We start from the raw sequence: 25,347 nt of genomic DNA, 5'->3' as shown, positions 1-25,347 counted from the left end.
TAAGGTAAGACTAGAATTCATGTCGTTCATCCTGAAGTACTCCAGTGTGCAAAGAAATTGTTTTTCCCTCAGAAATTTATATTTTCAAATGAAATTTGACTCCTTTGTAATGGTCATTTTCAGTGGTGACTGGAAATTTATTCTGGCAATGCTGCCATAGCTCAGAACATTGTAGAAAATTCAATTTTGAGGTTGTCATTAGAGGCTGAAGCCTCTTATGTGGAATTAGCAAGAATATGTTTTTATAGAGAAAGAAAGAGTCTGAGTGAAAATCACCACGACTTAACTCTGACCCTGAGGAAGGTGATGTGTGTGGTCTGCGGAGCCACCGAGACTCTCAGTGCCACCACCTTCTAGCTGTGTGACTTCCACCAAGTTACTTCACCCCTCTGAACGTCACCTTCCTCATCTGAGAAACAGCAGTAAGAGTAATTACCGTGTGGGATGTTTGGGGAATACGTACAGTGCCTACCTCAGTGGCTGACACATGGCAGATTCTTAAAAATTCGTGTTTTTTTGGTCAGAATAGCATTCATTGGGATATATATCTGTTTCTGGTCTGTTTGCTTGGGGGGAAAAAAAGCTCAATTTATAATTCCCCACCTCAGGTTCCCTAAATACGAGTGATCTTTCTTTGGGCCTGCTGCCTCTCCTATCCTGAGCTGACCTCCCCTGCAGGCCTTGCTCATGTAGCCGTCAGGGGCAGCAAAGGAGGGGGCAGTGGTTAAAACCCTTCTGTTTACTTTTTCAGGTTCTCTCGTTCTGCCTAACTGTCCTAAGCCGCAGATTTGAGTTTCAAGCTGATGCATTTGCCAAGAAACTTGGGAAAGCTAAAGACTTATATTCTGCTTTAATCAAACTAAACAAAGATAACTTGGGATTCCCTGTTTCGGACTGGCTGTTTTCAATGTGGCATTATTCTCACCCTCCGCTACTGGAGAGGCTTCAAGCTTTGGAAAACTCAAAACAAGACTGAGGTGCCCAGGGTCTGCGACTGAAGACATTTCTGATTATTTCTGTCCTGGCAGCATGTTCCAGCTCTTGATGTTTTTAAACTTTTTTTTTTTTTTAAAGAAAAATTATTAAGTACAGAAAAACCCAGATTTAAATACATTTAATATCTCATGTCAAAAATGATTTTAATGATCCATTTCTTAAAGAAAACACTGGATGAAATTTTGAGGCTTAATGTTTTTAAAGGCATAGTTTTATCTTTAGCATCTAATTTACCATCGACTTTTAAAATTCTTTGAGAAAATACAAAACTTGTTTTATTTACACACTAATATGGAATCTGCATATAATGTGTTCGGGGGCGTACGTTTAAAAGAGGAACACCACCTCAGAGTCCTCTCTGAGGCAGAGACAGTGTCCCAAATCATTGTGCTCATATCTAAGTTGAGATTTGTTTTTGCTTTCATGCTATTGTGATCTAACGTGGCCAGTCAGTGTTAAATAAGGAAGAGAATAATCGGTAAGGCTGATGTTAATTAAATGAAAGCAGTGAGAAATATGTTCTACTGTTCTGCCAGATTTCTCAGTTCCCTCTCTTGCTTTACACTGATCAGGAGCTTCTAATAGTGCTTTGAAATTAGAAATTATGTTTAGAATGTTTTAAATCACTGGGTTTTGTTTTTGTTTTTAGGAAAATATCAGTCTTTATCTTTCTTTCTACGTGGTGGGTATAGTCCCATTAGGGGTAAACTAGTATTTTTCAGAACATTCAACTTTTTCCTCATTTATACTCTTTTTATTAAAAAATAATGCATCCTTTCACTTAGCAGAAATTGCCCTATCAAACAGGTTTTGCTATTTTTAAAATGGCAGAATGTGGAAAGAAGAAAAAAGGAAATGTTAAGAGACATAAGGGTGAAATACTGATGTTTCTTTTAAGGTATTTCAGGAAAAAATATAGTTTTATATCTCTTTCAAGGACAGAAGAGTTTTAGTTTTTATTTTTGTAATTTTTATCGGGAAGTCATAAGTACTATTTAATCAGGCCTGATTCCATTTTTGAAAATCACAGTTCTTGATGAGCAGCTAATTTTTATTTTCAAAACAAATGTCATGAAAGATTTCCAGTTTTCAAAGCTGTGTGTTGGACTGCTTCAAATCCCTGTCCATTTTCTGAATGAGAACTGACTTTGTGCCAGAGCTCCCACGCTCTGGTAATGTTTCCCTTCTGGGCGTTTATTCCAAAGTGGAGTCAGCTGTGCACCTTTGGTATCTGGCCAGAAAGTCTTTTACTCAGCTCATATTTGGGTAATGTCTTTACATGGAAATATAATAAAAATGAAGGTCTAGTTTAGTGTTGCATTATTTATTTTCCTAAGGCTAAAGAGGAGCAGTTTTTTGCTTTTATCCAGCATCCTTTGTCCGTGAATTCACGCTGTGATAACTGCCTTTCCTTCCTTCTGTGCCTTTAAATACAAATTTCAGTTCTGCACAAGTGAAACATTAAAAATTGCCAATGCAGATTGATGGACTTTGTTTTTGATTTGACAAAATTGTGTGTCATTTGTTACCTAGATGTGTGTTTATTACCCCAGAAGAACTGAGGGCTAGTCATGAAGAGTAGGAAGAAGCAGCCCCACTGCTGAGAGACGTCAGCACCACCCTGTGCCTGACCCGCACAGTCCTCCTCGGTGCCTTCCTCCTGACCCGCACAGTCCTCCTCGGTGCCTTCCTCCTGCCCCGCTCCAGAGCGCCTGGTTCTTGATGTTTCCTCAGAAGCTGCATCTGGAAGCACTCTTCCATTTCCGTCAGCTCAGATGGGCCTGGGCCTGTCTGGTCTGCTCCAGCTGCCTCTTTGGGCTCCTTTACCTGTGGCAGCAATAGCTAGCTTTTTAATATGTGATTGTTTTGACCTAGTCCCCTCCAGTTTATGGATCGCAGAGGCATAGGGATGGCGGACAGTACCAGTGGGTTCCTGAGGTATTGACCGATCAGGGCAGGAGGAGAGAGGCCAGCACGGGAGGTGGCGCTCTGTACCCTAATACTCGGTGGATATGCAGGGGGCAGGACGAAACAGATCCAGGCCTCGGGTAAAACGGCATGACCTCAGCAGTGTTGATCTCTGAATCGAAGGTAGAGTATACACTGCCTTTGTCTAGCTTGGCCCTCTGTGGAAGTCTGAGAGCTACTAGTAAATTTTACCGCTGTTTAGGATAGGAGCAGAGTTCCTAGGATTAATTCAGTAATTTTAGTTCCAGTGATGGTGCCAGCTTGCCCTTGGCCCTTACAGTCTCACTGTCATCCTTAATCCTTTGTGCGGTATTCCCCTCCCTGAGGAAGCCTTCTTCCGCTTGGTCTTCCTCAATCCTTTGGATTCTTCTGCACATATATGCATTATGTTGCTTTGACTGTTTTGAGTGTTTTATCATCACTAGCAGGAAGCTTACTAAGTACTGAGAGCCTTAAGTTCTGTCCTAGGTGCTATACAAAGAAAATTACAGGGAACTTAGATCCAAAAACTCATGTTTCAAGACCACCATGATGTGAGCAAGTAACTTGTATATGAGGCTATACATAGAGTTTGGTGGGAAGGCAGAAATAACTCATAGTGGAATGGTATAGTCCTGTTCAGACAACATGGATAGGGAAACCTCTGGGTCTTCTCATCCAGGATGGGTTCCAGGGAGGAGGATTTCCCAACAATTTGACCAGAGACAGATAGGATGATACCCCCATGTTTTCTAAAAATCGGTGAAACCAGAATTGCCCACACCCGGTGAGCAGGACGAAGCCGGCATCTGAGAGACGAGCCTGTACCTTCAGGTCAGAGCTCCTCTCCTGGCTCTCTGGAGGATGGTTGACAAACAGGGAAGATGTAACTTCAGGTTAAGACCCGGGGTTCTACAATCCAATATCCCACATACCACTTCCTAGTAAAATCTTGGGTAAGAAATGTGAGTCTTCATTTCTCCATCTGTTACTTAGTCAGCAAATACCAAGTCCCTACTCCGTACCAAGCTGTGCTCTCGGTGCTGGGGGATACGTTAGTAAATAGATGATAGAGAAATCGCTACTTCATGGAGTTTACGTTCTAGAGTGGGGGAGACAGACAATAAAATATATATATATATATAATAGATATTAAACAGTGATACATATTTTGGAGAAAAAGGAGAGCCTGAGGTGTGCATATGTGTGGGGAGTGGGAGTTGCAATTTATTATTTTTTTTAAAGATTTTACTTATTTTTAAAAATTTTTTTTAAGATTTATTTATTTATTTTGGAGAGAGCACGCGCGTGCACACAAGCAGGGGGAGGGACAGAGGAAGAGAGAGAATTTCAAGCAGACTCCACGCCCAGCGCGCAGCCCCATGTGGAGCTTGATCTGGCAACCCTGAGATCATGACCTGAGCTGAAACCAAGAATTGGATGCTTAACCAACTGAGCCACCCTGGCGCATCGGGAGTTGCAATTTAAAATAGGGTGGGGGCGCCTGGGTGGCTCAGTCATTAAGCCTCTGCCTTCGGCTTAGGTCATGATCCCAGAATCCTGGGATCAAGCCCCGCATCAGGCTCCCTGCTCCGTGGGAGGCCTGCTTTTCCCTCTCCCACTCCCCTTGCTTGTGTTCCCTCTCTTGCTGTGTCTCTCTCTGTCAAATAAATAAAATCTTAAAAAAAATAAATAAAATAGGGTGATCATAAAGTGTTGCTAGAGGTGATGTCCGAACAAAGACTTTACAGAATTGAGTAGGTGATTTGCAGGAAGCAGGTGTTTTGGGGAAGAACATTCCAGGAGGAAGGAATAGCAAGTATAAAGGCCTTGATATGGGCATGAGTCTGGTGTGTTTGAGAAACCCCAGAAGTCCAGAGTAGCTGGTATGGGATGTACCAGAAGGAAATAGTGGGAGATACAGTCAGAGAGGTAGGGACAAGGCAGATTTTACAGGGTCTTGTGGACCATTGTAAGAACTCCAGCTTTTCCTAGAGTACAGGGGGAGCCATCAGAGAGTTTGGGGCCAGAGAGCAGATCATCTGTTTTAACAGGATCACTCTGCTTGCTCTGTTGAACAAGGGTGCCATCAGTGGACTAGTTGAGAGGCTCTCGTAATACTTCTGCCAAGAACTAAAAATGGTGCCTGGGTCGTAGTCACGGAGGTGGTGAGTAGTGGTTGGATTCTGGATGTATCTTCAAGGCTGAACCAACAGGATTTGCTGATGGAGCAGATATGGGGTGTGAGAAAAAAAAGTAGAGGATGATTCCAGTGTATTTAGCCTCAGTAACTGAAAGCATGGAATTGCCAGTAACAGAATGGGAAGGAGGAAGGAGAAGGCATTCTGGAGGGGCAGGTTGGGACTTGCACTGTGGACAGTTTAAATTTGAGGTGCCTACCAGACTTCTCAGGGGAGATGTTGAGGAGGCAGTTGGAAAAATGGATTGATTTAAGGGGAGAAGTCTGGGTTAGGGATGTAGGGATGGAATTTAAAGCCATGAAGCTGAAGGAGATTACGAGAGGAGTGAGAGAACAAGTGGTCCAAGGACAAGCCATGTGGCCCTCTGACCTTCATGTACGGGGAGATGAGAAGTCAGCAAAGGAGTCTGAGAAAGGCAGTATGGAAAGCTAGAAGCCAAATCAGACAACACTGTCCCATAGAAGGGAGCAAAACTATGGGATGGAAGCAGTAGGTAGAAGTGGGGTTGAGAGAGTGACTGTATTTTGAACATGAATGGGGCTACTACCTGTGTCACAGGGTTGCTGTAAGGTTAGAATGAGATCATGTTTGCAGGGTCCTTAGCACAGATATCTGATCATAAAAGCTCAGTAAGTGGTTAATAGTAATAATAGTTACTATTAATAATTTACTATAATTGCTATGATGTAAATAAGCACAAGAAACAAAAGTGCCTAACCCAGCTGTCGGTTGGGGAGGAGAGGATCCCCAGAGGACATGATCAAGTTTTGAAAGAGGAGTAGGAATCTGCTAAAGAGGGGCGGGAGTGGTATTCCAGGGAACAGCAGGTACAAAAACATGAGAACATGGGGCATTTTAGGAATTGCAAGAAGTTAGGAGAAATGAGCCTGAAGAGGGAGATGGGCCAGGCCCGAGGGGCTTTTGTGCCATAATAAAGCATATGGATATTATCCTGAATAATATTCATTTAGCTAGTAGGTATTAAGTTCCTGCTAAATACCATATATTGTTGAAAGCTCAGAGGATCCAGCAGTGAACAAAACAGACAAAATTCCCTGCCTTCATAGAGCTTACGTTCTAGCTGGGGAGACAACAGTATTTGTGGAATGAATGGATATTTGCTGAACAAATGCGTGAAAAGGAGAGATCACCTGGTTGGAGACGAATTAGTAATGGGGGTGAAAGCCAAAGGAGTTAAAGATGATCCAGGTTTCAGTCCTGGGCACCTGGTAGATGGTAGAACTAGTTACTGAGATAGGGTATGCTGAAGAAGCAGTTTGGGGGGAGGGGAAAGTCTGCAGTTTGGGACAGATTGAGTTTGAGATCTTTATCAGATAGGGTAAGGACACAGGTCTCCTCATCTACCTAGAGCCAGACCCACTAGACTTTGGTTGATTGTGACCTCACGGTCATGACATGACAGACAGAGGCCCAGTAACCAAAACAACTGGCTGTGGGTCCTATCACCAATCGCAGCCTTGCTCTGTGGATAAGAACCAAGCTCTCCATTTACCCTGGGGCTATTTTTGCCCTTGTAAGATCCTTTAGGGCAGCCTCTGGACTGCTGCTCTGCTCTTCTCGGGCCGTGCTTACCTGGCAGAGGACCTCGTCAGCTTCTAAGTCCGCCCGGCCACCATATCAATGCCCACTTCAGAAATTGCCAAAATACCCAGCAGCCAACTCGAGACCCTGTGTGTCAGTAAAACACCAAAGCTCTGGCTGAAAGCCCTTGTCACTGTTGATTTTAGCAGCGTGGGTTGGACGCTGGCCATTTGGGTTGGAAGATTAGTGACTTACTAAATTACTTGAAACAAAATCCCATCTTCCAGACTCCTGGAGCTTTGCCAGGGGCAGGTTTGGGACCCTGAGTCCTCAACAGGCTACGTTATGGAGGAGAAGCTGCTAAACCTCTGGGAAGGAGCTGGGCTGACTTGATGCAAAGCTCCCTTAGGCTTCCTGCATCCCCCTTTTCCTAATTGCGAACAGGGGAGTTGAGTTCCTACTTCATTTTTGTTATACTAGACTTTTGTCTCTTGGTTCAGAGGGGGAGGTTCATTCTTGATGGTGAAAGAAGTAACCTGGGTGCTGTGGGCCATCCTGGAACATGCCTCAGCTCCACACAAGCTGAGACCAAATCCCTTCCTTCCTGGTGTGATGATTGGTGGAGTCTCCCTTTCAGCATCCTGAACATACTATTTATTTACCTAATAACTACTGAACACTCGCTATGTGCCAGGCATGTTTTTTGTTTGGTTTTTGGTTTCAGTTTTGAAACTGTTTTTCTCCTTTCAAATGCTTTTTTCGTGTGTGTGTACCCTTAAGTTCTCAGCAAGTTTTAATTATACAATATACCGTTCCCAGCTGTAGTCACCATGTGATTAGATCCTCACACCAGGCACTGTTTTAGGTGTTGGGGAATGGAGCGGCAAACGAGAGACCAAAGTCGCTGCCCTCCGGAGCTTATATGATGTTGTTGAATAGTGACAAGTACAAAGGAGAGAGAATAAAGCATGGGAGGGGAACCTGGGATATCAGGGTGGGGATGAGAAGGTCACTTAGGAGTAAAGACCTGCAGTGAGGGCACCGGCAGGGATGGGATTTTGGGGAAAAGCAGTCCCAGCAGGGGCACAACGTGTGTGAGGAGCAGCCCAGGGGCTGGCATGGCTGGAGTGCAGTGTAGACATGAGGTCAGAGAGGCTTAGGAGAGTCTTGTGCATCAGACTAAGGACATGGGATTCTCCTGGGTGAAATTCAGCCTCCAGGAAGTCTTAGAAAGGCTGCCAGGTGCTGGTGCCTAGGAATCAGCAGCCTCCTTTCAGCCCTTCCAGATGCCTGTCGTAGGAATGAGGTGTAACTCTAAGATTCAAAATCATCCTCCAGTGGTGACGGAAACCCTCCGGTGGACCTGATTTCTGGAAAGTTGCAGAGGCACATGGAAAGCCCAGGGCCAGCATGTGAGGAAACCTCAAGGCGATCCCTGGCTCCCTGAGCCCAAGGCTTCTCGCACCACAGTGACTCGGCCGAGGAAGGAGGAAGCCCCTCCCCACCAGGTACGAACCCCGGCCCTGCTGCTCCCACCCCCTTCCCCTGTCTGCGCCTGCTCCAGTAGCCACGGCACAAGTGGGGCCTCCTGGGGGGGCGGGGCTGCTGTGATGCAGGGTTTGTCAAAGCAGCGAGGGTGAAGCCACCTCTCTGGCCCTCGGGGCTACCTCGGCTTATCTTTCCTGTTTGCCCCTCAGTTGGGACAAGGGGACTGAGACGTCACTCGTGTGTGTGTGTGTGTGTGTGTGTGTGTGTGTATGTGGTGGGGCAGGAGAGGGGCGACTGGGGCTGGGCTAGTGAGAGAAGGGTGCCCCAGCTGGGGTGAGGACCTAGTGCCGAGTGTAGGGGAAGGTATAGGAGGGCCCAGACTTCAGCAAATGCTTGGATCTCACACTGGTGATTGCAGCCTTCAGGAGGGGCTGAGGCCAGCAAAACGCTTCATTTGGGAACAAATGCCCCAAAGCAATAATGGAGCATGGGGATTGGTCACTCCCTGAATATCAAAAGCTCTCATCCTCACCTGGGTCCGAGGTACCTGTCATGCCCTTCCCTGCCGCTCCTGCTGCTTGGAGCAGCTTTGCTGGCCTACAGAGCTATGAGGCTGGGAGTGCCCAGGGTACCGATCAGATCTGGGGATCAGTCTCCCCTAGACGTCCCGAGCGAAGGTGGTGTGAATGCACGTCCCTTCTGCTCCCGTTGTCCAGGTCCCACAGACCTGGGAACCCCTTAAGGCAAGAACCAAGTCTTTCAGTCTTGCACAACCAGCTCCTGCCCCAGGGCAAGCATACGGTGGGTACCGGGTCTCAAGAGAACCTTCCATGTGCTAGGCCCTGGCAAGATGCTGCGTGTGTCCTACTGGGACATGGCTAAGTCCCTGCCGTAGCCACACAAAGGCTGGGAAGGGATTTGCCCAAAGTTACCCAGCAGGTCACTGTCCTGACTCCACCCCAGGTTCTTCCCACAGATGCTCCTCAAAGGTACCATGCCGTCCTCTTGCTCACAATTCAGGGAGTGCCCAGAGGAAGGTGCCTGCATCCAGCAGGAATGAAGCCCAGCAACTCCCATCCTAGTTTGTACCCAAGTCAGGGGCTTTTATTTACAGAAAGGCCTGGGTGGATCTCGGGGTGGGTGGGTAGGTGGGAGTGGGTCCTGCCAGGAAGAGAAGGGGGATGGGTGTTTAAATACTCAGATGGGAGGAAGGCAGGGAGGAAGTAGTGGGGCTGGCTTCAGGACGGCCACCTCGGGGTAGTCACCCAGCAGCAGTCACCCAGAAAGTCCAGGGGAGGTAGGTGGGGTCAGGGACCTACACCCCAAAGAGGGTAGCCACTGGAGGATGGCACAGATTAAGGAGACGTTTGTTTTGGTAACTTCTGAATCGGGTTCTGGGAAGGAAAACCACCCATCTCTTGGGAGCTGGGACTCTCCAATGACACTTGTCTGTTGCCTCCACCTTTCCATTCCAATGCCCTCCCTTCCCTTCCCCGACGTTTTAGAATTTCCTTCTCCTCAGGACTCCAGGGGCCCAGATGGAAGGTTCTGGGAAAGCTGGCTTCCTGGTCTGAGCGATGGGATGTGTGTCCACCCAGAGGGAACCTAGTCCTCTCCCCCCAGGATGCCCGCCAGGCTCTGTCCTGGCCTCATGCTCATGGCCCTTTGATGGCTCCAGGCTCCGTGAGGCGTGCAGAGGTGTAGGCTGAGGCTCCAAGGCAGGCCGCAGGCTCACAGAAGCCTGGCAGCCCCACGGGGCCTGGCAGGCCTGGTCGGCCCGCTTCTCCCAGGACCCCTGGGGACCCTCGAGCTCCATCCTTGCCGTTGATTGCCTGGCCGGGCCGGCCAGGGAGTCCTGTGTAAGGGAGAAGACCGAAAGACATCAGGGCCTTCTCCTGTCTCAGCCCTAGGATTCTAAGTCCCGTTTCTCAGGGAGGTGGGGTGGGGGTGGCGGGGATGAGATGGAGATTGAGGCCCGGAAAAGATACTGCCCCAGACACAGGTTCTGAGAAAGTCGCATGGCATTGTCCATCACTCCCAACTCCCAATCTGTGAGTTCTGGGAGCAAATGCCTCCTCGTTTTCCTCCATGAAGAAAACTTCCTGGTGCAAGCCAGGAAGTCCTCAGCATCTCAGCTGTCCAGTTCCCAGCCAGACCCCACCCAGGGCTCCTGGGTGCTCCAAAGGGATGCCAACGCTGGATGCATGGGACTGAGGCAGCCGAGCAGGAGGCCTCCATGGCAGAGACCCAGGTGTCTGTGGGGCAGGAATCCCAGAGCTGAGGGACAGGGCTGCTGGGCAGGGCCCAGGGCTTACCAGGGATCCCCGGGGGCCCAGGCATCCCGGGGTGCCCGCGTCCCATCTCTCCCTGGTCACCCTTCTCTCCACGTTTTCCTGCAGAGAAAGAAAGAGGCTGTCGTTTTTCAGAACTGGAGAATGTTTTTTCTACTTTGGCTGCTATTTCATTTCTATTTCACACACAGCAATTATGCCTGTTTTGTGCTAGTTTATACTAGGGGAAAGTTGGAAATGCCTGCAGAACTGGTTAAATAAAGGAAGGTCCAGACAGGATGGAAGGCTACAGCAATCAAGTTCGTGACAGGAAAGCGTCTAATAATAATCACAGCTAGCATTTACTATGTGCCAACTCTACATAAATTACCTCCACATGCACTCCTCAGGACAATGCTATGAGGTGGTTGTTATTAACATCCCCCATTTTACAGATGATAAATCTAAGGCCCAGGGAGATTATCAGGTAAGTTGTCCAAGTCTACAAGGAGAAAGTAGTAGAGTCCGGACAGACAGCTGTCTTGTGACTCGAGTTTGCATGCTTTACTACTTTGCTAACCTGCCTCCGGGCTTCCAGAGACCCGGAAAGATGTTTAGGGGGCACCACAAAGCAAATTTATAACAAAAACACCACCCCCAAGAAAACCCCCAAGTTATAAAATAATACATTGATCTCCATCAATTTGCTACTGAGAAAGCCAGCCCAGGAGTCACATATGACTTCTGGAAAACTTTGCTGAGGGAATGGGGGAAAGTGTACCTCATCCTGAGAGGGGGGATGATGAAAGAGAAAACAAGAGGCTGAGCCATCAGCCCACATAACCCATAACCCAACCCGGGCCTGGCCTTGGCCAAGTGCACATCGCCCGGCCCCCACCCCCACCACAGAACAGCACTCACCCTTGGGCCCTGTGTTGCCAATCTGACCCACGGCGCCCACGATGCCAGGAACGCCCCGAGGGCCAGGGTGCCCGTGGGGTCCCTGCTTGCCTGGGTACCCAGGAGGCCCAGGGGGTCCTGGAGGACCCACCATCCCGACTGCACCCAGGGCCTCCCGCTTGGCACTCACAGCGACCTCTGCCAGTTGCTCTGGAGGGAAGGAGGGAGGGAGAGGCGAGGCGTGTGAGATGGGGGTCCGCTCAGTAAAACGGGAAGGCAGAGCGCCCCCGCGCCGGGCCCCTGGGTGTGCAGACGCAGAAGGTGCGTGTTTCATCTCCCCCTCCTCCGCGGGCTGCGGAAACCAAAGGCCCAGCGAGGGCAGAGATGTACAGAGGTCCCCGGCCTCCTGGAAGCGGAGCTGGAAGGAGCACGCAGGCCCGCAGCCCCTCGGGCAAGGCCGCTCAGAGAAGCCCCCGAAGGGCGGCACCGCGCGGACTGGGAGTGGGGGGAGGACGGCTGCCGCCCCGCCCTCACCTTGCATCATCTTCATCATCACGGTCACGATGTGCTGGTCACTGGCGTCTCGGCCCTGCAGGCAGACAAGGCCTCCAGGAAGAAGCCCCTGGCTGGCCCCCCATTCTCCCACCGGAAGTACAGGCAGCATCTGACGGAAATCCCTCCCCCGACCTGTCCGCTGTGCGGCCGCCGGGAACCAGCCTCGGGGGAGCCAGGGGCCCCGGGAACTCCCAGCCTTTGGGGCATCGGCAGCACCCGCAAAGGGATTTCCTCGCGGGAGACTCCCCGCTCCGGCGGGCCGACTCACCGCCACGCCCTGTCTCCCGGGCAGTCCGGGCACGCCTCGGTCTCCAGCCAGTCCTCGAGGGCCGGGGGGCCCGGGGTAGCCCTGCACCCCCGGGGCGCCCGCATCCCCGCTGGGGCCCGGGTAGCCGGGTTCTCCGCGGACCCCTTGCTGCCGGGGCGGGGGGTGGTGCAGAGCGGGGGTAAGAGTTGGCCCGCGCCGGGGAGTTGGGGGGGGGGTGGCGGGGAGGGGAGATGGTGGGGGAAGGTAGGGGTGGAGGGGAACGGTGGGTGGCGGGACAGGAGGAAGGCGGCGGCGTCGCAAGGGCTGGACTCACCTGTCCTTTGGGCCCCGGCTCGCCAGACTCGCCCTGCAGGTACAGGGCAGCTGGGTCAGGACCCGCCGAAGGCCCGGGGCCCGCCCCCCGCCCCGCCGGCCGCCCCCGCGCCGCCCGCTCACCTTCTCGCCTTTCTCTCCCTGGAGGCCGGCCACCCCCGGGTCCCCCTGCAAATGAAGCCCAGCGAGTCAGGGCACCTGCGGACCCCCACCCGCCGCCGCCGCCGCCCGGGACGCGGGGAGGGGAGGCGCGGCTACTCACCACGCTGCCGCGGGGGCCGGTCTTCCCTGGGGAGCCCTGCAGCAAGCGGGGAGTCAGGGACTTAATGAGTTCCCCTCTCCAGGGATGGCTGGGTCCAGGGGGTCCCCGCCGCCCAACCCCGGGTCCTGGCCACACCCCTCTGCAGCTCCGCCTCGCCCCCCAGGGCCGCGTGGGACCCGCCCCAGTACTCTTCCCGGGAAGACCTGGAGCGCTCAAGGGAAGACCTAATTGAGCTCCATTCCCCTCCCCCGCCCCGACCCCGCAGATCTTGGGGCCTCGTTTCCAGGTATTTTCCAACCCCACTTGGTACCTTGTCTCCCTTGATGCCTGGCAAGCCTTGGGGCCCTGGAATTCCGGGGGGGCCCTGATCCCCCTTGGGGCCCTGAGGAGAAAAGAATCCAGAGCAGTAAATCAAATGAGGTGCCCAGGCCTGCTCCCCAGGGCCCCTCACGGCTGGCCTCCACTAACCTGCCGTCCTTGAGGGCCTGGCTGCCCCACCGGCCCCCTCTCACCCTGGTCACCCTGCAACGGAAAGAGAGGATGACCCACGGACACTCAGCAGGGGCACCCCGTCCTCAGCCCCCTCTCCAGCCCCCAGCCCCTGCTGGGCAGGATGCCCTTCCTTCCTGCTGTCCCAGCATGGAGGTCCCTTGCTCCACTTCACAGACCAGCAGCCAGGCCATTCCGGGAAGGCCTCACATAGGCTGGGCAGGACCAGGCAGGTGCTGGAGCCATTGAGGGCACCCAGATCCTGGGTCCAGTAGAGCCAGCTGCTGCAGAGGCCCCCGGGGGAGGGGGTACCACTGGTACCTTCTGCCCTACGATGCCTCGGGGTCCGATTTCTCCTGGAGGTCCCGGCTCTCCCTGGCGGACAGAAACTGGGAGTGAGCAGTAGGCCTGGTGGACCTCTCCCTTGCACAGCTGGCTAACCCCTACCCACCCTGGTCACTTCCTCAGGGAAGCCTTCCCTTACCCCTGTTCTCTGGGTCCCTGTACTTCTCCTTCACTAGGACCCCACACAGTTGTAGTTAGTCATCATGTGATCATATATTGAAGACCTGTCTTCTCCACTAAACTGTAAGCTCCGTCTGAGTAGGAGACTATCTCAGCATCTAACACATTGCAGGTATTTGGTGAATGTTTATGGAATGAATGAATGAATGAATGAATGACTCTGCTGCATTCTTAGCCCCAGTCAGCTTGGCTATCTGAGGAGATCACGCCCACACAGGACAGAGCCAATCCCCACCATCACTGCATTGTACATAGAGAAACAAGGCTGCAGAGAGGAAAAGGGAGTGTCCCTGGGTCAGTGGGTCAGTGGCACAGCCCAGACTGGCATCCATGGCACCGCCCAAACTAGGGCTTCACCACACACTCTCACCCAGGCCCATATGCTGAGTGCAGGGTCTTCAGGCCTGGGAGGGGGACCAATGCAAGAGCCCTGTGTCAGGGGTCGAGCACTTACCTCCTTCCCAGGAGGACCAGAGAATCCAGGGAGGCCCTGCTGGCCTGGTTCACCCTGCAGGAAAACACAGGTTTAAGGTGAGTCTGGGGGGCCCAGTCAAGCTCTTGACCTTGGAGAAGGCTGAGAACCCTAAACAGAATCTAGAACCACATGAATTGGGGAGAAGGTGTTCTTGGTCAGGTCCTCTGGATTGGGAGCCATGCCATCCTGTCTCCACAGAGGGTGGGGGTAAGCGGCAGGAGGGAGGTGGTTAGGCCCAAGGGACTTGTGTCCAGGCCATGTCCTTGAGCCTGGGGTGAGGCCTGGGCCTTGCAGTCTTTTAGCCACGCCCCTGGACCCTGCCCGCAGGCTCCCTTGCTCACAGAAAGCCAATTCTGTCCCCAGCTTGGAGTCACCTTACCTTGTCTCCTGGGTCTCCTTTTGTCCCAGGCTGGCCCGGCACACCCTGGAGAAAGAAGTTGATATCAGTTTCCACTCTGGCATTGGGGATCCCCAGGCACCTCCTGCTTTACCTCCCATCCCCAATCCAGATCCCCCCCCTTCTTCAGCCCTGGCCTGTGGGAGCCAAATAGCAGAAGGCCCAGCCATGGCATCACAAACTTGACTGTGCCCTGAGCCCTGGGGGGAGCGGAGCGGGGTACAGAAGGGCCTGTAGTCTATGGGGAGAAGAGAAGCACCCCGCGCTCACAGGCACACGTGATACAGGAACATGGTCTACACCTGGGCGTGTTATCTGGCTTTGGCCTCAGCACCCCCAGCAGGGAGGGAGGGGGGCTCCCATGGACTGGGCTCCCGGAAGGTGTGGGATGGAGGTGACCCTGAATGGTGAGAAGGCACAGAGAGATGGGGAAGGGCATTCCCGGCAAAGGCACCTGCGAAGGCCTGAAGGTGTGGGGGTAGAAAAGGAGGGCCGTGTGGAGAAAGGAGAGGACACAGAGGAGCAGTGGCTGATGAGGACCAAAGGGTAGGGTGGCGTCAGATTACGCTGGTCCTTGAATGCGAAGAAGAGCTGTGAGGACAAGCATTGTGGCTGTCCTGTTCACAACTTTCCCTGCCACTCAGCGTGCCTTGGGGACTCAGTAACTAGTTCTTGGATGACTGGATGGGATGACTCTCCTGGAGGCAATGAGGGCCACGGAAGGTGCTGTAGCAGGGAACAGCCAACATGGAGAACTGGGTTGGTCAAAGAGAAGGCTGGAGCAACTGTCCAAATGAAGAGGCCTAAGCCAGGCCAGAGGCCACAGAGGGCTGGGTGGGGACAAGGACTAGAGCAAGGGCCCTGGCTGTGTGGATTTCTGCCTCATCAGCCACTCATGCCACAATGGGGAAGTGGGCAACACTGAGGAGGAGAAGCAGTTTGCCCCTGGGGCAGCCCCCGGGGACTCCGCCCCATACTCACCGCTAGGCCCTGGTGGCCCTGGTTTCCTGGCCGCCCAGCCTGTCCTGCATTGCCCTGGGAGAGACGGAGAACCAGAGGCGTAAGTGAAAGCTCCAGCTATGTCTATGGCTTCCACCCAAGGGCAAGCAGAGAAACTGAGGCCCAGCGGCGAGCAGGGATGTGTCAGTGACACACTTGAGGATCCCAGGCCCCTGGGCCTCCGGGATCAATGTGATGAGACTCAGGGCCTGAGCTGGGAGGGGCCCTGACCCTCCCCAACCCACCAGCAGTCCCCACTCCTACCTTCATGCCAGGTGTGCCTGGGGCCCCGTCCTTGCCATCGATGCCTGGGGGGCCCTGCTCAGAAGGAAAGTTGAAGGGAGACTCACAGTGGGGAGATGCCTGGGGTCCGGCCACCCACCCATATCCCTCTGTGACAGCTGCAGTGTGCAGCGGAAGTGGGTCTGGTTATCTCGAGGACCCCCCCCACCAGCCAACTGGGAGAGGGGAGAAAAATGGAAAGAGGATTTGGAGGGATGGACCACAGTCCTTCCTCTGTGTGGGTGACAGGTGTTCCAGATGGCCCCAAGCTTCCTCAAACTTCTGCCCTATTTACAGGTGAAAGAACTAAGGCACAGCAAGAGGCTGTTTCCCAAGGTCACAGAGCAGCCCGCCTGCAACAGAGTTCAGTCTAGAATCCCAGGCTCTTCGTCCTCTAGGAGCTTGGACAGAGTTGACCCTGCTCTCTGTCTGGGTAGGCCCAGGCTACTTACGGTTGCTCCCTTCGGGCCTGTTATTCCCTGGGGTCCTCGAACACCTGGGCTGCCCTGCAAAGTAGATAGAAATGAGGTCACCTTCAGGATGCTGAACCCCCATCTGCCTGTTCAGAGAGGGGAGCAGCTGAGAACAGTGGCCTCCGGGTCCCAGGATCTCTCTTGGCACAGGCCACACTGTGCAAGAGCTGGAGGAGAGGGGCCTGGGAGGGAGTAGAAGTCAGCGCCGAGGTGAGGGGCCTGGGCCGGGCCGGGCAGTACAAGGGAAGGATCCAGTACTCACTGAGACCTCCCTCACCTGCGCTCTGAGAGCACTTATTGAAGAAACACAACTAAATACGACGTGTGGACTTTGTTTGGGTCTTGATTTGAACAAGAACCCTGAAGAGACATTTTTGAGATAACTGGGAAACACGTAACACAGACTGGTTATTTGCTGATACTAAGGAATCATTGATAATGTTGTTGGTCATGGTAATGAATGATATTGTGATTATGTGAGGAAAAGTCTTTATTTTTAAGAGAGGCATACAGAAGTATTTAGGGGTGAAATGACATGATATTAAGGGATTTGCTTGAAAATATGAGCAAGAGTGGTAGATTGAGTGTGGCAAAATGTCAATTTGGGGAGACAGGTATATGGAGGTTCATTATATAATTCTCTCTACTTTTATGTATGTTTAAAAACTTCCATAATAAAAAAAGTTTACTTTCTGCTCAATTTTTCTATAAACTCAAAGCCGCTCAAGAATAAAGTCTATTAATTAAAAAAAAAAAAGTTAAGAGAATTGGGATGTGGGCCAAGTCCCATTAGCCCCATGGCTGATTTGCTGGAATTTCATCGTCTGGCTGCAGAGAGCCTGGGACTGGATCCCATGACTTCTCCCAAATTGAATTTGATCGGCACAGGCTGGGCTTGCCGGAGTGGGGGCTGGTGGGGTGACTGGGCCCCCAGCACAGAGGCTCCCGCCCCACACCAGTCACTCACCCACACAGACACACAGAGTAACGCTCGCACACACACCCGTGCATCCGCACCGACACAGAGTAGCACATACTCACACACACGCAGCTGCAGAGACACAGAGGTAATGCACACACTCGCTCACACATGAGCCCGGGAGGGGGGGAGCTGAGTCCCTCCTAGTACTCTCCAGGGGCCCTGACTGGACAAGGGGTGGCTGAGGACTCACCACATCGCCCTTCTCCCCTGCTTGGCCTGGTGGCCCCCGCGGACCTTCCTCACCCTGGCAAGAAGGACAAACAGGAATCCAGATCACATGGGCTCGGGGGAGCCACATGCCCTTTGCAGCCCCAGGAGCTCCAGCTGGAGGAGTACGTGTGCAGGAGCAAGAGGACACTCACTGGTGACCCGGCGGCACCAATGGAGCCCACCATGCCTTTGTACCCATGAGGACCCTGGGGAGAGGAAAGGGTTACAGTCAGTCCTGGCTGGAGCCCAGAGGCCAGAGCGCTGGTCATGACGACTCTTGCAGCCCACCCCCGACTTACTCACCGTCTCTCCTTTGGGTCCCTCCATGCCCGGGTAGCCCCTGATGCCCTGGGGACCCTGTCAAGACAGAATGACAGCGATGGCAATTTCAAGACCCACTTCATCATAGCTTCTCTGACCCCCACCCCGATCTTCACAATGCCCGTCTGAGGCAGGCAGCATAATCCCCATCTCAGAGAGGGGACACTGAGGCTCAGCGATGGGGGAGGGACTCACCAGGGTCACTCAGGGGACAGTGGCAAAAGCTGGGCCTCAGCTGGGTTTTCTGGATGACAGCCTTGGTTCCTGTCCCCCAATTTCTGACAGCCTCAACCCCCCTCTCCCCACCCAGAGACATGCCAACTGGACACAGGTGTTTCTTCTACAGGTTGGAGGCCAGACCAAGGGAATGGTTCCACTAAGATCTCCTAGATGAGGAGGGGAGGGCCCTGGGGGAAAGTGTCCCTTACCGGTGGTCCAGGGATGCCTTGCTCTCCAGAGGCACCCACATCTCCCTTGGGACCCTATGGGGCAGGAAGGAGTGATCAGACAGGCAGGCAGATCGAGAAACAAACATACAGACAACCAAAGATACCATCCGCTTCCCAGAAAAAGCAGACGGGAAGGACCCTAGAAGCCATATAGTCCCAAGTGACAGATGGATGGGGAAATGGAGGCCCAGCAAGGAGAAGGTACTTGCCCGGGGACACACTGACCTAGAACACAGGCCTCCTGCTCTCAGCTCAAGGCTCAGTCCCCAGAGACCCACAGGGGAAGGAGAAGGGATGAAGAAGGGGAGGCTCTTGTAAGGCCCTCTTCCCACACACTCACCGGCTTCCCCTGGCGGCCAGAATCTCCCAGAGCCCCGCGTTTGCCAGGATGCCCCTGAAAGGAAGGAGGGAACTCCACGTGAGGTCCCCTCCCAACCACCTGCTCTGCCCCCCAAAGACTTGGGCCAGTAGCTTACCTTCACTCCCTGCAGCCCTGGGGGGCCTTTCACCCCCGCTGGACAGTTGGTTGGACACTGGAAAGAAAACCCCACCGGGTTCTGTGCTCGCCAGCCCGCCTCAGGCCAGCTGGGCCGTGCTTCCCCCTCTTGCCAACTCCCAAACCCTCCTCTCAGCCCACTTGGTTGAACCTCTGTGCGGCAGCCCCCTGACTCTACCTCCAAAGAGGACCCACCCCTTCCCCACATTAGCCCCACCCCAGGGCCGCCTCTCACCAAGAAATCCGCGCTGCCTTCCAGGCCCTGGATGGTTCCGGGTCGGCCCTGAGAGGAGATGTATGAAGATGGAGCCTGACCCGAATCTTTCCCACCCCAGGCTTGTGCCAGAGACCCTCGTCCTTCCCCTGTGGGAAGTTTGAGGACACTTACCGGTTTGCCGGGTGGCCCTGGGGGCCCCGATGGCCCCTCTGGTCCAGGATCCCCCTGGAAGCAAGAGGGGCCCAAATCATATTCTGGTCCGGCTCTGCCAGGGTCACCCTGCCCCCTCCTCCAGTCCCTGCTCCTGCCCTACCCCACCCTGTCCTCCAGGTTGCCTTCTGAGATCTGGGATGGCCCCAGCCCTTGGTTTCCCTGGAAGACCTATAGCTGAGTGGGCTCAGCAGGAGGGGGTTCTGCCCCAGGCCTAGAAGAGCTCCCTGCTGGCCAGAAGGAGGCCCAGGATCTGCTGGCAAGACTCCCTAACTTGCCAGCTTCGACGTAAAGGGCAGGAGGCAGAATGAGCAGAGGGGTGGCTGGGGCTCACCTTGGGGCCTGTGATTCCAATCTCGCCCGGGAGGCCGACAGGTCCAGGTGGCCCCTAGGAGCAGAGGCGTCACTGGCAGGGTGCCTCGGAGGGTTAGCCCACCCTGACACAAAGGTAGGGACTGGTACCCAGAGGCCCCTTCCCCACTTTTACTTTGCAACCAAGCCCAGAGAGACCGACAACTTAGGGCTTTAAGGGCCAGAGAATCCCAGAGCCAGCAAATAGGCCCAGCGTGAGCTGGCCCAGAGTTCTCTGGCACATCTGCCTGTTCCTGACACCATCACAGCATGCGGGCCCCTCCCCTGGATGGCCAGTCCCCCAGAAGCCCTTCTGTTTCCTCCTTCCCCAAGAGTCCCAGGGACCCTGCCCCATTTGGGAGGACTTACAGGAGGTCCAGCAAAGCCAGGGCCCTGGAACAGAAGGAAAGGAGGTTGGGTTCATGGCTCCTTCTACAAGTCCCCCCTGCCCCCCAACCAAAGGGTCCCTTGAAGCCCTTGCAGATTACACTCACCGGCAGGCCAGGAGGACCTGGGAGCCCGGGTTGGCCCTGAAAGAGCAATGGGAGAGGTTCAGAGGCTGGGGTCTCCTGTGTCCCCACTCCTCTCTAGTGTAGTCCCTCCCTGGGACTGCCCAAGCCGAGTCCCCAGCAGGCCACTTACCTTGACTCCAGGGATCCCCATGGGGCCAGGCTCCCCCTTGGCTCCAGTTAGACCCTGGGGAAGAAAGAGAAGGTAGACCAGTGAAGAGCAAACTTGCTCCCTGAACCATGGGACAAGCCAGGGCCTGAGGTCTCTCCTGGGTGGGCCCAAGCTGCCTTGCACTCCACTCCATGAAGGCCAAGGGGCCTCAACACCTTGCTTTCTCTTCCCCCAGTTCCCACAGCAACCCTGGGAGCCAAGCAGGCAGAGTGAATACCCTCTTTAGAAAGATGAGAAACCAAGGCCCAAAGATTTGTCTGCACGGGCCTCACACCTCCCAGTTTAGGAGCCTGGAAGACCTAGATATAGGTCTGGATGGGCCATTTTCTTGATGTCTGCCCTTGGCACCCTTTCCTGAGCCTTAGTGTTCACATCTGCAAAATGGGCTAATCATGTTCCCCTCTCTGCATAGATGTGAGAACCAATGTGCTAGTGGAAGGCCATGAGCTTTTTAATCTTTGCAGGGTGTGGAAAACTTGGAGAGGCCCTGGTTGGTGGCTGCCCATAGCCCCGACGGTACCTCTTGACAAAGGTCCCTCTGTCAGGACAAAGGCAACTCATGGGACCTCTTTTTCCTCCCATCTTTTAGTGACTGACCCAAGTGTATTCCTCAATCAGGTGACTGTCCCAATAGCCCTGGCTGTGTCCAGGAGCCCGTGACCTTGGGGCCCCTGGGAATTCTGTGGTATCAGCCAATAATCTTCCCCTCCTGAGTTGCTCCTGGGGCTTCGAGGGGGCAGGGTGTGGCAGGGAAGGGGGAAGGAAAGGACAGCTCCATCCACAGCATTTAATCTGACATTTGGAGGCCAGAAATGGGAGACTAAATCTTGCCTGCTGCAGATGAACAGAAGCCCTCTTTGGACCCCCATGTGTCTGTGACTCATGTTTCTGGGGTGGCCGCGAGGTCACAGGTCACATGAAGGTGAAGGGAACGCATAGCTTTACAAGTCTCCATCCTGCTGCCCTGCTCTGAACAGAGGAGCAGGGAAGATGCCAGAACTGGGCTCTGGAAGTCAGTGAGTGGAGCCCTAACCTGCTTCAGCGGACGCTCAGGTACTCACATCAATCCCAGGCTTTCCGTCCGGCCCATCCAGCCCTGCTTTGCCAGGCTCTCCCTTAGGTCCCTTAAAAACAGAGGTGGGGCAAATATGAGCCAGAGGAGGGCAAGAACTGGAAAGGTCAAAGGTCAAAGAGGAAACAGCACTCACCGGAGGGCCAGCTTTCCCCGGGGGCCCCTTGTCGCCCTGTAAGATACCAGTTGGTCAGACAGCACCCTGTGGCTCATGTCACCCCACATGGGCACAGGCAGGCCCTGACTGGCTGGTCCCACGTGCCGCTCTCCTCACTCTCCTCTCTTCTGCCCTGGGTCCCCTCAGCCTTGCATTTTTTGGGAAAATAACTCCCTTTCCCTCAAAACAAAACAAAACAAACAAACAAAAGCCCCAAACAGGTGGATTGAGACCAACCCCAGCCAGGCTGCGGAGGGTGCGGTCAACACGCAAGCAGGTCACAGACACCCCCACGCTGCTGACGTGCAGTTACGGACCCGCAGAGAGGGCTGCGGGCTCCAAGTTACCTCAGAGACTGGGTGCTTCTTGGATTTGGGCAAGTGTGGGAGAAACTTGGGACTTTCAGAAAAACATGAAGGGGAGGTGAGCCGGGTGGGCAGCAGCTCTTTTTTGGATTGGGGTGATGAAAAGAAGAGACTGGGGCAAGGACAAGGACCAAGAGGGCCTAAGAAGGGGGCCGATTCAAGGCAGGAAGGACCTCCTTCCCCAGCGACAAAGGACTGCTGGTGGAGGACAGACAGGGCCTGTGGAGTCACATTCAGCCCCAGAGAGGCCTTCGGGCAGTTCAGGGCCTGCAGCAGCCAGAGAGCCTGGCAGGGACCCAGCGCCCTGTGTTTGGAGGGTGGGGGCACCAGGTTGAATAGAAGTCTGTCCAGATGGGTAAACATGGAGCTGGCCTCCCGGGGGAGCCTCCTGAATGAGGCATTTAACCCTCCCCATGCTAGGGAGAGCAGGGAACAAGGCCTGCTGGTTCTAAATCAGGAAGAAAAATGCAAAGGAAGAGACAGGAGTCTGGCTTCAGCTGGTCAGCGGTCTGCCCAAGGCTTCCAAGCCACCCTGAAGAAGCATCCAGACGTGCCAGGGGGCAGGGCGAGAGGTGAAGGCGTCTCCCACCCCCAAAAAAGTTGGGAGAGTAGGGGTGGGGGCTAAGGAATCGCTGAGAGCTCGGGCGGGCAGACGGAACAGCAGCTCCTTGTCCGCGGGCCGCTATAAGGCGCTCTGCACCTCAGGGCCAGTTTTGAGGTTTTCCAAGAACAAACGGGCTCCTTGTGGCGCAGGCCGGCGCCGCCCACTGACCACAGGGGGGCGCTGCATCTCCAGGGACTGACTCCCCCTACCCTCCCCTACCCCCCCCAACCCCCCGCTCACAAAGTTCCCCTTTGTCCGCCCCTTCCCTCCCCCTTCGCTTCCCAGGTTAGAGACTCACGTCGATGCCGTCAGATCCAGGCACTCCCGGCGGCCCTGGGGGGCCCGGGGGCCCCGGTTCTCCTGGCGGACCTCTCTGAAAACACACACAAGGGTGCAGCCCTCAGACAGTGCAGGAAGCGGGGCGTCCCAGCCGTGAGCCTCCCCGGGAAAGCTGCGTCCTTCTTTTTATTGAGCACCTACTGTGTACCGCACTGTGCACCACTACATGTATCATCTTATGGAACGCTCAGAACTGGGAGGCGGATACTATTACCAGCCCCAGTTTGCAGTTAAGGAAACAGGCTCGGAAAGATTAGGAATGATCACAGAGAGTAAATGGTGGAGCCGGGATTCCTCCTCCTTCCACCGGACCAGGGCTGCCCTCGCGCTGCCGCGGTGGGGAAGAGATGAAGATGCTGATGGCGCAAGTGAATCACAGATGGTAGGCGAGGCGGTGCCCAGCAGACAGTTGGCTCCAATGAATGGCTGCTCGTATTATCATTTTTAGACGAACAACAGGTATAGATGGTGAGTAGGTACCCCCCCCCGCTCCCCCTAGGGTGAGTAAACCCGAAAGGAAAGTGGGGGAGGCGCAGGGAGAGGGGGTGTAGGGAAGGGAAGTCTGTTCTCCCTTCCCCTCAGAGCACCCCTCTCCCAGCACCGTTCCATCGTCCTCCCTTGGGTCGTCCTCTTATGGGGCCATCCCCGACCCAGGCAGGGGGCCCGCGCCCGCCAGGTGCCCGCGCCCTCCCCGGGCAGAGAAGTGCCAGCCTGGCGCCCGGGCCCGGCCTCGTCGCGCCCCCGTCCCGTTAGGCTCCCCGGCGGCCCTCGGCAGCGCGACGGGGGACGCGGGAGCCGGAGCGGGCCCGAGGGGCAGCGGCCGGGGCCGGAGCGGCGTCTGGCTGGAGCCGGCGCCCCCTGAGAGGAGGCGGGGCGGAGGCTCCGGAGCCCCGTGAATGGGCACCATTGTCTCCCCCGCCACCTGGGCTCTCGGGGCTGCCAGCACCGGGCGCCAGCTCCTGGCCACGCTGCCTGTCCCAGGCTGGGCCGAGCGGCTCCCGACAGGGTCCCTCTGGCTCCCCGGCTCGTCCGCCTCCTTTCGCGGCGCCGGGACGCGGCCCCCGTGCGCACCCACCGAGGGGACGTGCGCCGCGGGGGCTGCGCCCAGCCGGGGGTGGGGGGAGACAGGCCGAGCCCTTCACCAGCCTCCTGGGCCCCGCACCGCAGACCCCACTCCCCGCACCCCGGCCCCCGCGCGGGGACGGCCGCGGGACTTACGATCTGCGCCAGCGCGAGCCCGAGCACCTGGAGGAGCAGCAGGAGGCTGCGGGGGGCGGCCGCGGCGGCCATGGCGGGCGGCGGGGTCTCGGAGGACGGGTGCCCGGGTGCACGCTCGTACCGGCCCGCAGAGGCTCCGGGCGCGGCGGCGCTGGCTGCTCTCGGACGGGGCGGGCCGGGCCGCCTGAATATGCGGCGGGGCGGGGCGGGGGCTCCGGGGTCTGTCACCTGAGAGGGCCGGGGGGCGGGGGGGGGGGGGAGGCCGGCGCCCTGCGCCCAGCTCCGCCCCGCTCCGTCCCGCAGCCAGTGCCCACCCTTTGCCGTCCGAGGAGCCGCCGGGGCGCAGGACTGAGACCGTGGTCCCGCTTCTCTGGGAGGAGGCACACGGCCGTCCGAGGTCCCCCTCCAGTCTGACCTCCAGGGCCCGGCCCCTTCCCCCCGATCCGCAGCCCGCGCCCGGTCGCCTGGCCCGTCCTCAGCCACTTGTGCCTGCGATCCCTGGCCTGGGTCCATCCTCTCTCCTCCAGGGCCCAGGCCGAGAGCGAGCCTTAGGGCCCGGAGACCTTGTAGCAGAAGCCCCCACCCACCTCGCTCAACTCCACAGACGGTCGGGCCTTTTCTGTATGAAAACCTACCAGAACCGTTCCTGGATCAGCCGCCCCGTGGCTGATACCCCCATCCCTGTCTTCCTTCCTGCTTCACCGCTAACTCCATAGTGGAGTTGGCCTTACCCCACCTCCAAACTCCCTCATCTCCCTCTTACCTACCTGCTTCCGCCCCAGTTGGGACATCAGTCTCTTGGAGGTCACCAGTGAGGCGCAGCCCCTCTTCAGTGCCCCCTGAAACACTGAAGGTCCTGTTGCTGGGGAGCTGCCCTTGGCCATTCTCTCCCTGAAGCCTTCCCTGCCCAGGCTTCCACCATCCAGCCCTCCTCCTTCTTCTGTTGCCTTTTCTTCACTGCAGCTTCTTTAAGCACTAGAGTCTCTAGGGCCTGGCTTTCTCTCACTGGGGGTAACCTCCTCCATGAAACAACCACCGCCCCCCCCACATTTACCAGAGTTTCCAAAGCCCACCTGTCCAACATCTCCTCTCTCCCAGTCTCTTAAATTCCTTTTCATTCACTTAAGCAATATTGGTAAAGTGCTTTGGAATCTGTCACTAACTGTGACCACAGGCACCTAAAACTATATAGTGCCTCAATTTCCTCATCTGTAAAAGGGGATAATGATAGTCCCTACCTTACAGGGTTTTTGTGAAGATTGGATGAGATGATGCATATGACGTACTTAGCAGC

General features: G+C 55.0%; 2 protein-coding genes across 7 annotated transcripts in view; one reads left to right on the top strand and one right to left on the bottom strand.

The window, feature by feature from the left end:
• The window catches only part of ZMPSTE24 (zinc metallopeptidase STE24), a 43,431-nt gene extending 40,954 nt beyond the window's left edge, over window positions 1-2,477 (top strand). For all 5 annotated transcript variants that reach the window (XM_078073328.1, XM_078073326.1, XM_036102872.2 and 2 more), the window contains one exon: window positions 752-2,477. In XM_078073328.1, coding sequence (XP_077929454.1) covers window positions 752-976 — 225 coding nt within the window. In that variant the 3' untranslated portion in view covers window positions 977-2,477. The remainder of the gene's footprint in view (window positions 1-751) is intronic.
• A 6,776-nt stretch (window positions 2,478-9,253) lies between these two features.
• COL9A2 (collagen type IX alpha 2 chain) lies at window positions 9,254-24,966 on the bottom strand. Of its 2 annotated transcripts, none has more exons than XM_036102852.2 (32): window positions 24,821-24,966; window positions 22,795-22,869; window positions 21,507-21,542; window positions 21,360-21,422; window positions 20,260-20,313; window positions 20,112-20,147; window positions 19,987-20,010; window positions 19,601-19,654; window positions 19,228-19,281; window positions 19,075-19,122; window positions 18,820-18,876; window positions 18,684-18,737; window positions 18,323-18,376; window positions 17,877-17,930; window positions 17,726-17,779; window positions 17,554-17,607; window positions 16,361-16,414; window positions 15,891-15,944; window positions 15,609-15,662; window positions 14,610-14,654; window positions 14,210-14,263; window positions 13,552-13,605; window positions 13,210-13,263; window positions 13,052-13,123; window positions 12,742-12,777; window positions 12,603-12,647; window positions 12,481-12,513; window positions 12,168-12,314; window positions 11,879-11,933; window positions 11,366-11,554; window positions 10,490-10,567; window positions 9,254-10,029 (listed from the first exon to the last, which is right to left on the bottom strand). In XM_036102852.2, exons 1-32 carry the CDS (start codon window positions 24,935-24,937, stop codon window positions 9,830-9,832), a joined length of 2,112 nt encoding a protein of 703 aa, XP_035958745.1. In that variant the 5' UTR covers window positions 24,938-24,966; the 3' UTR covers window positions 9,254-9,829. The 2 variants fall into 2 exon arrangements, with proteins under 2 accessions (XP_035958745.1, XP_035958746.1); XM_036102853.2 differs by lacking the exon at window positions 24,821-24,966 and adding an exon at window positions 24,054-24,173.
• Window positions 24,967-25,347: the final 381 nt, after the last annotated feature.

Source organism: Halichoerus grypus, chromosome 5 (assembly GCF_964656455.1).
Source record: "Halichoerus grypus chromosome 5, mHalGry1.hap1.1, whole genome shotgun sequence".
Classification (NCBI taxonomy): Eukaryota; Metazoa; Chordata; class Mammalia; order Carnivora; family Phocidae; genus Halichoerus; species Halichoerus grypus.
This window is presented reverse-complemented; position numbering and strand designations above follow the sequence as displayed.

Coding starts and splice junctions, on each gene's coding strand:
- COL9A2 (XM_036102852.2), bottom strand. CDS start 24,937: ATGGCCAAGGGCAGCTCCCCAGCAACAGGACCTTCAGTGTTTCAGGGG. Junction 20,314..21,359: donor ACGGAAAGCCTGGGATTGAT/GTGAGTACCTGA, acceptor TTTCTTCCCCAG/GGTCTAACTGGAGCCAAGGG. Junction 19,282..19,600: donor TTGGAATCACAGGCCCCAAG/GTGAGCCCCAGC, acceptor TCTTGCTTCCAG/GGGGATCCTGGACCAGAGGG.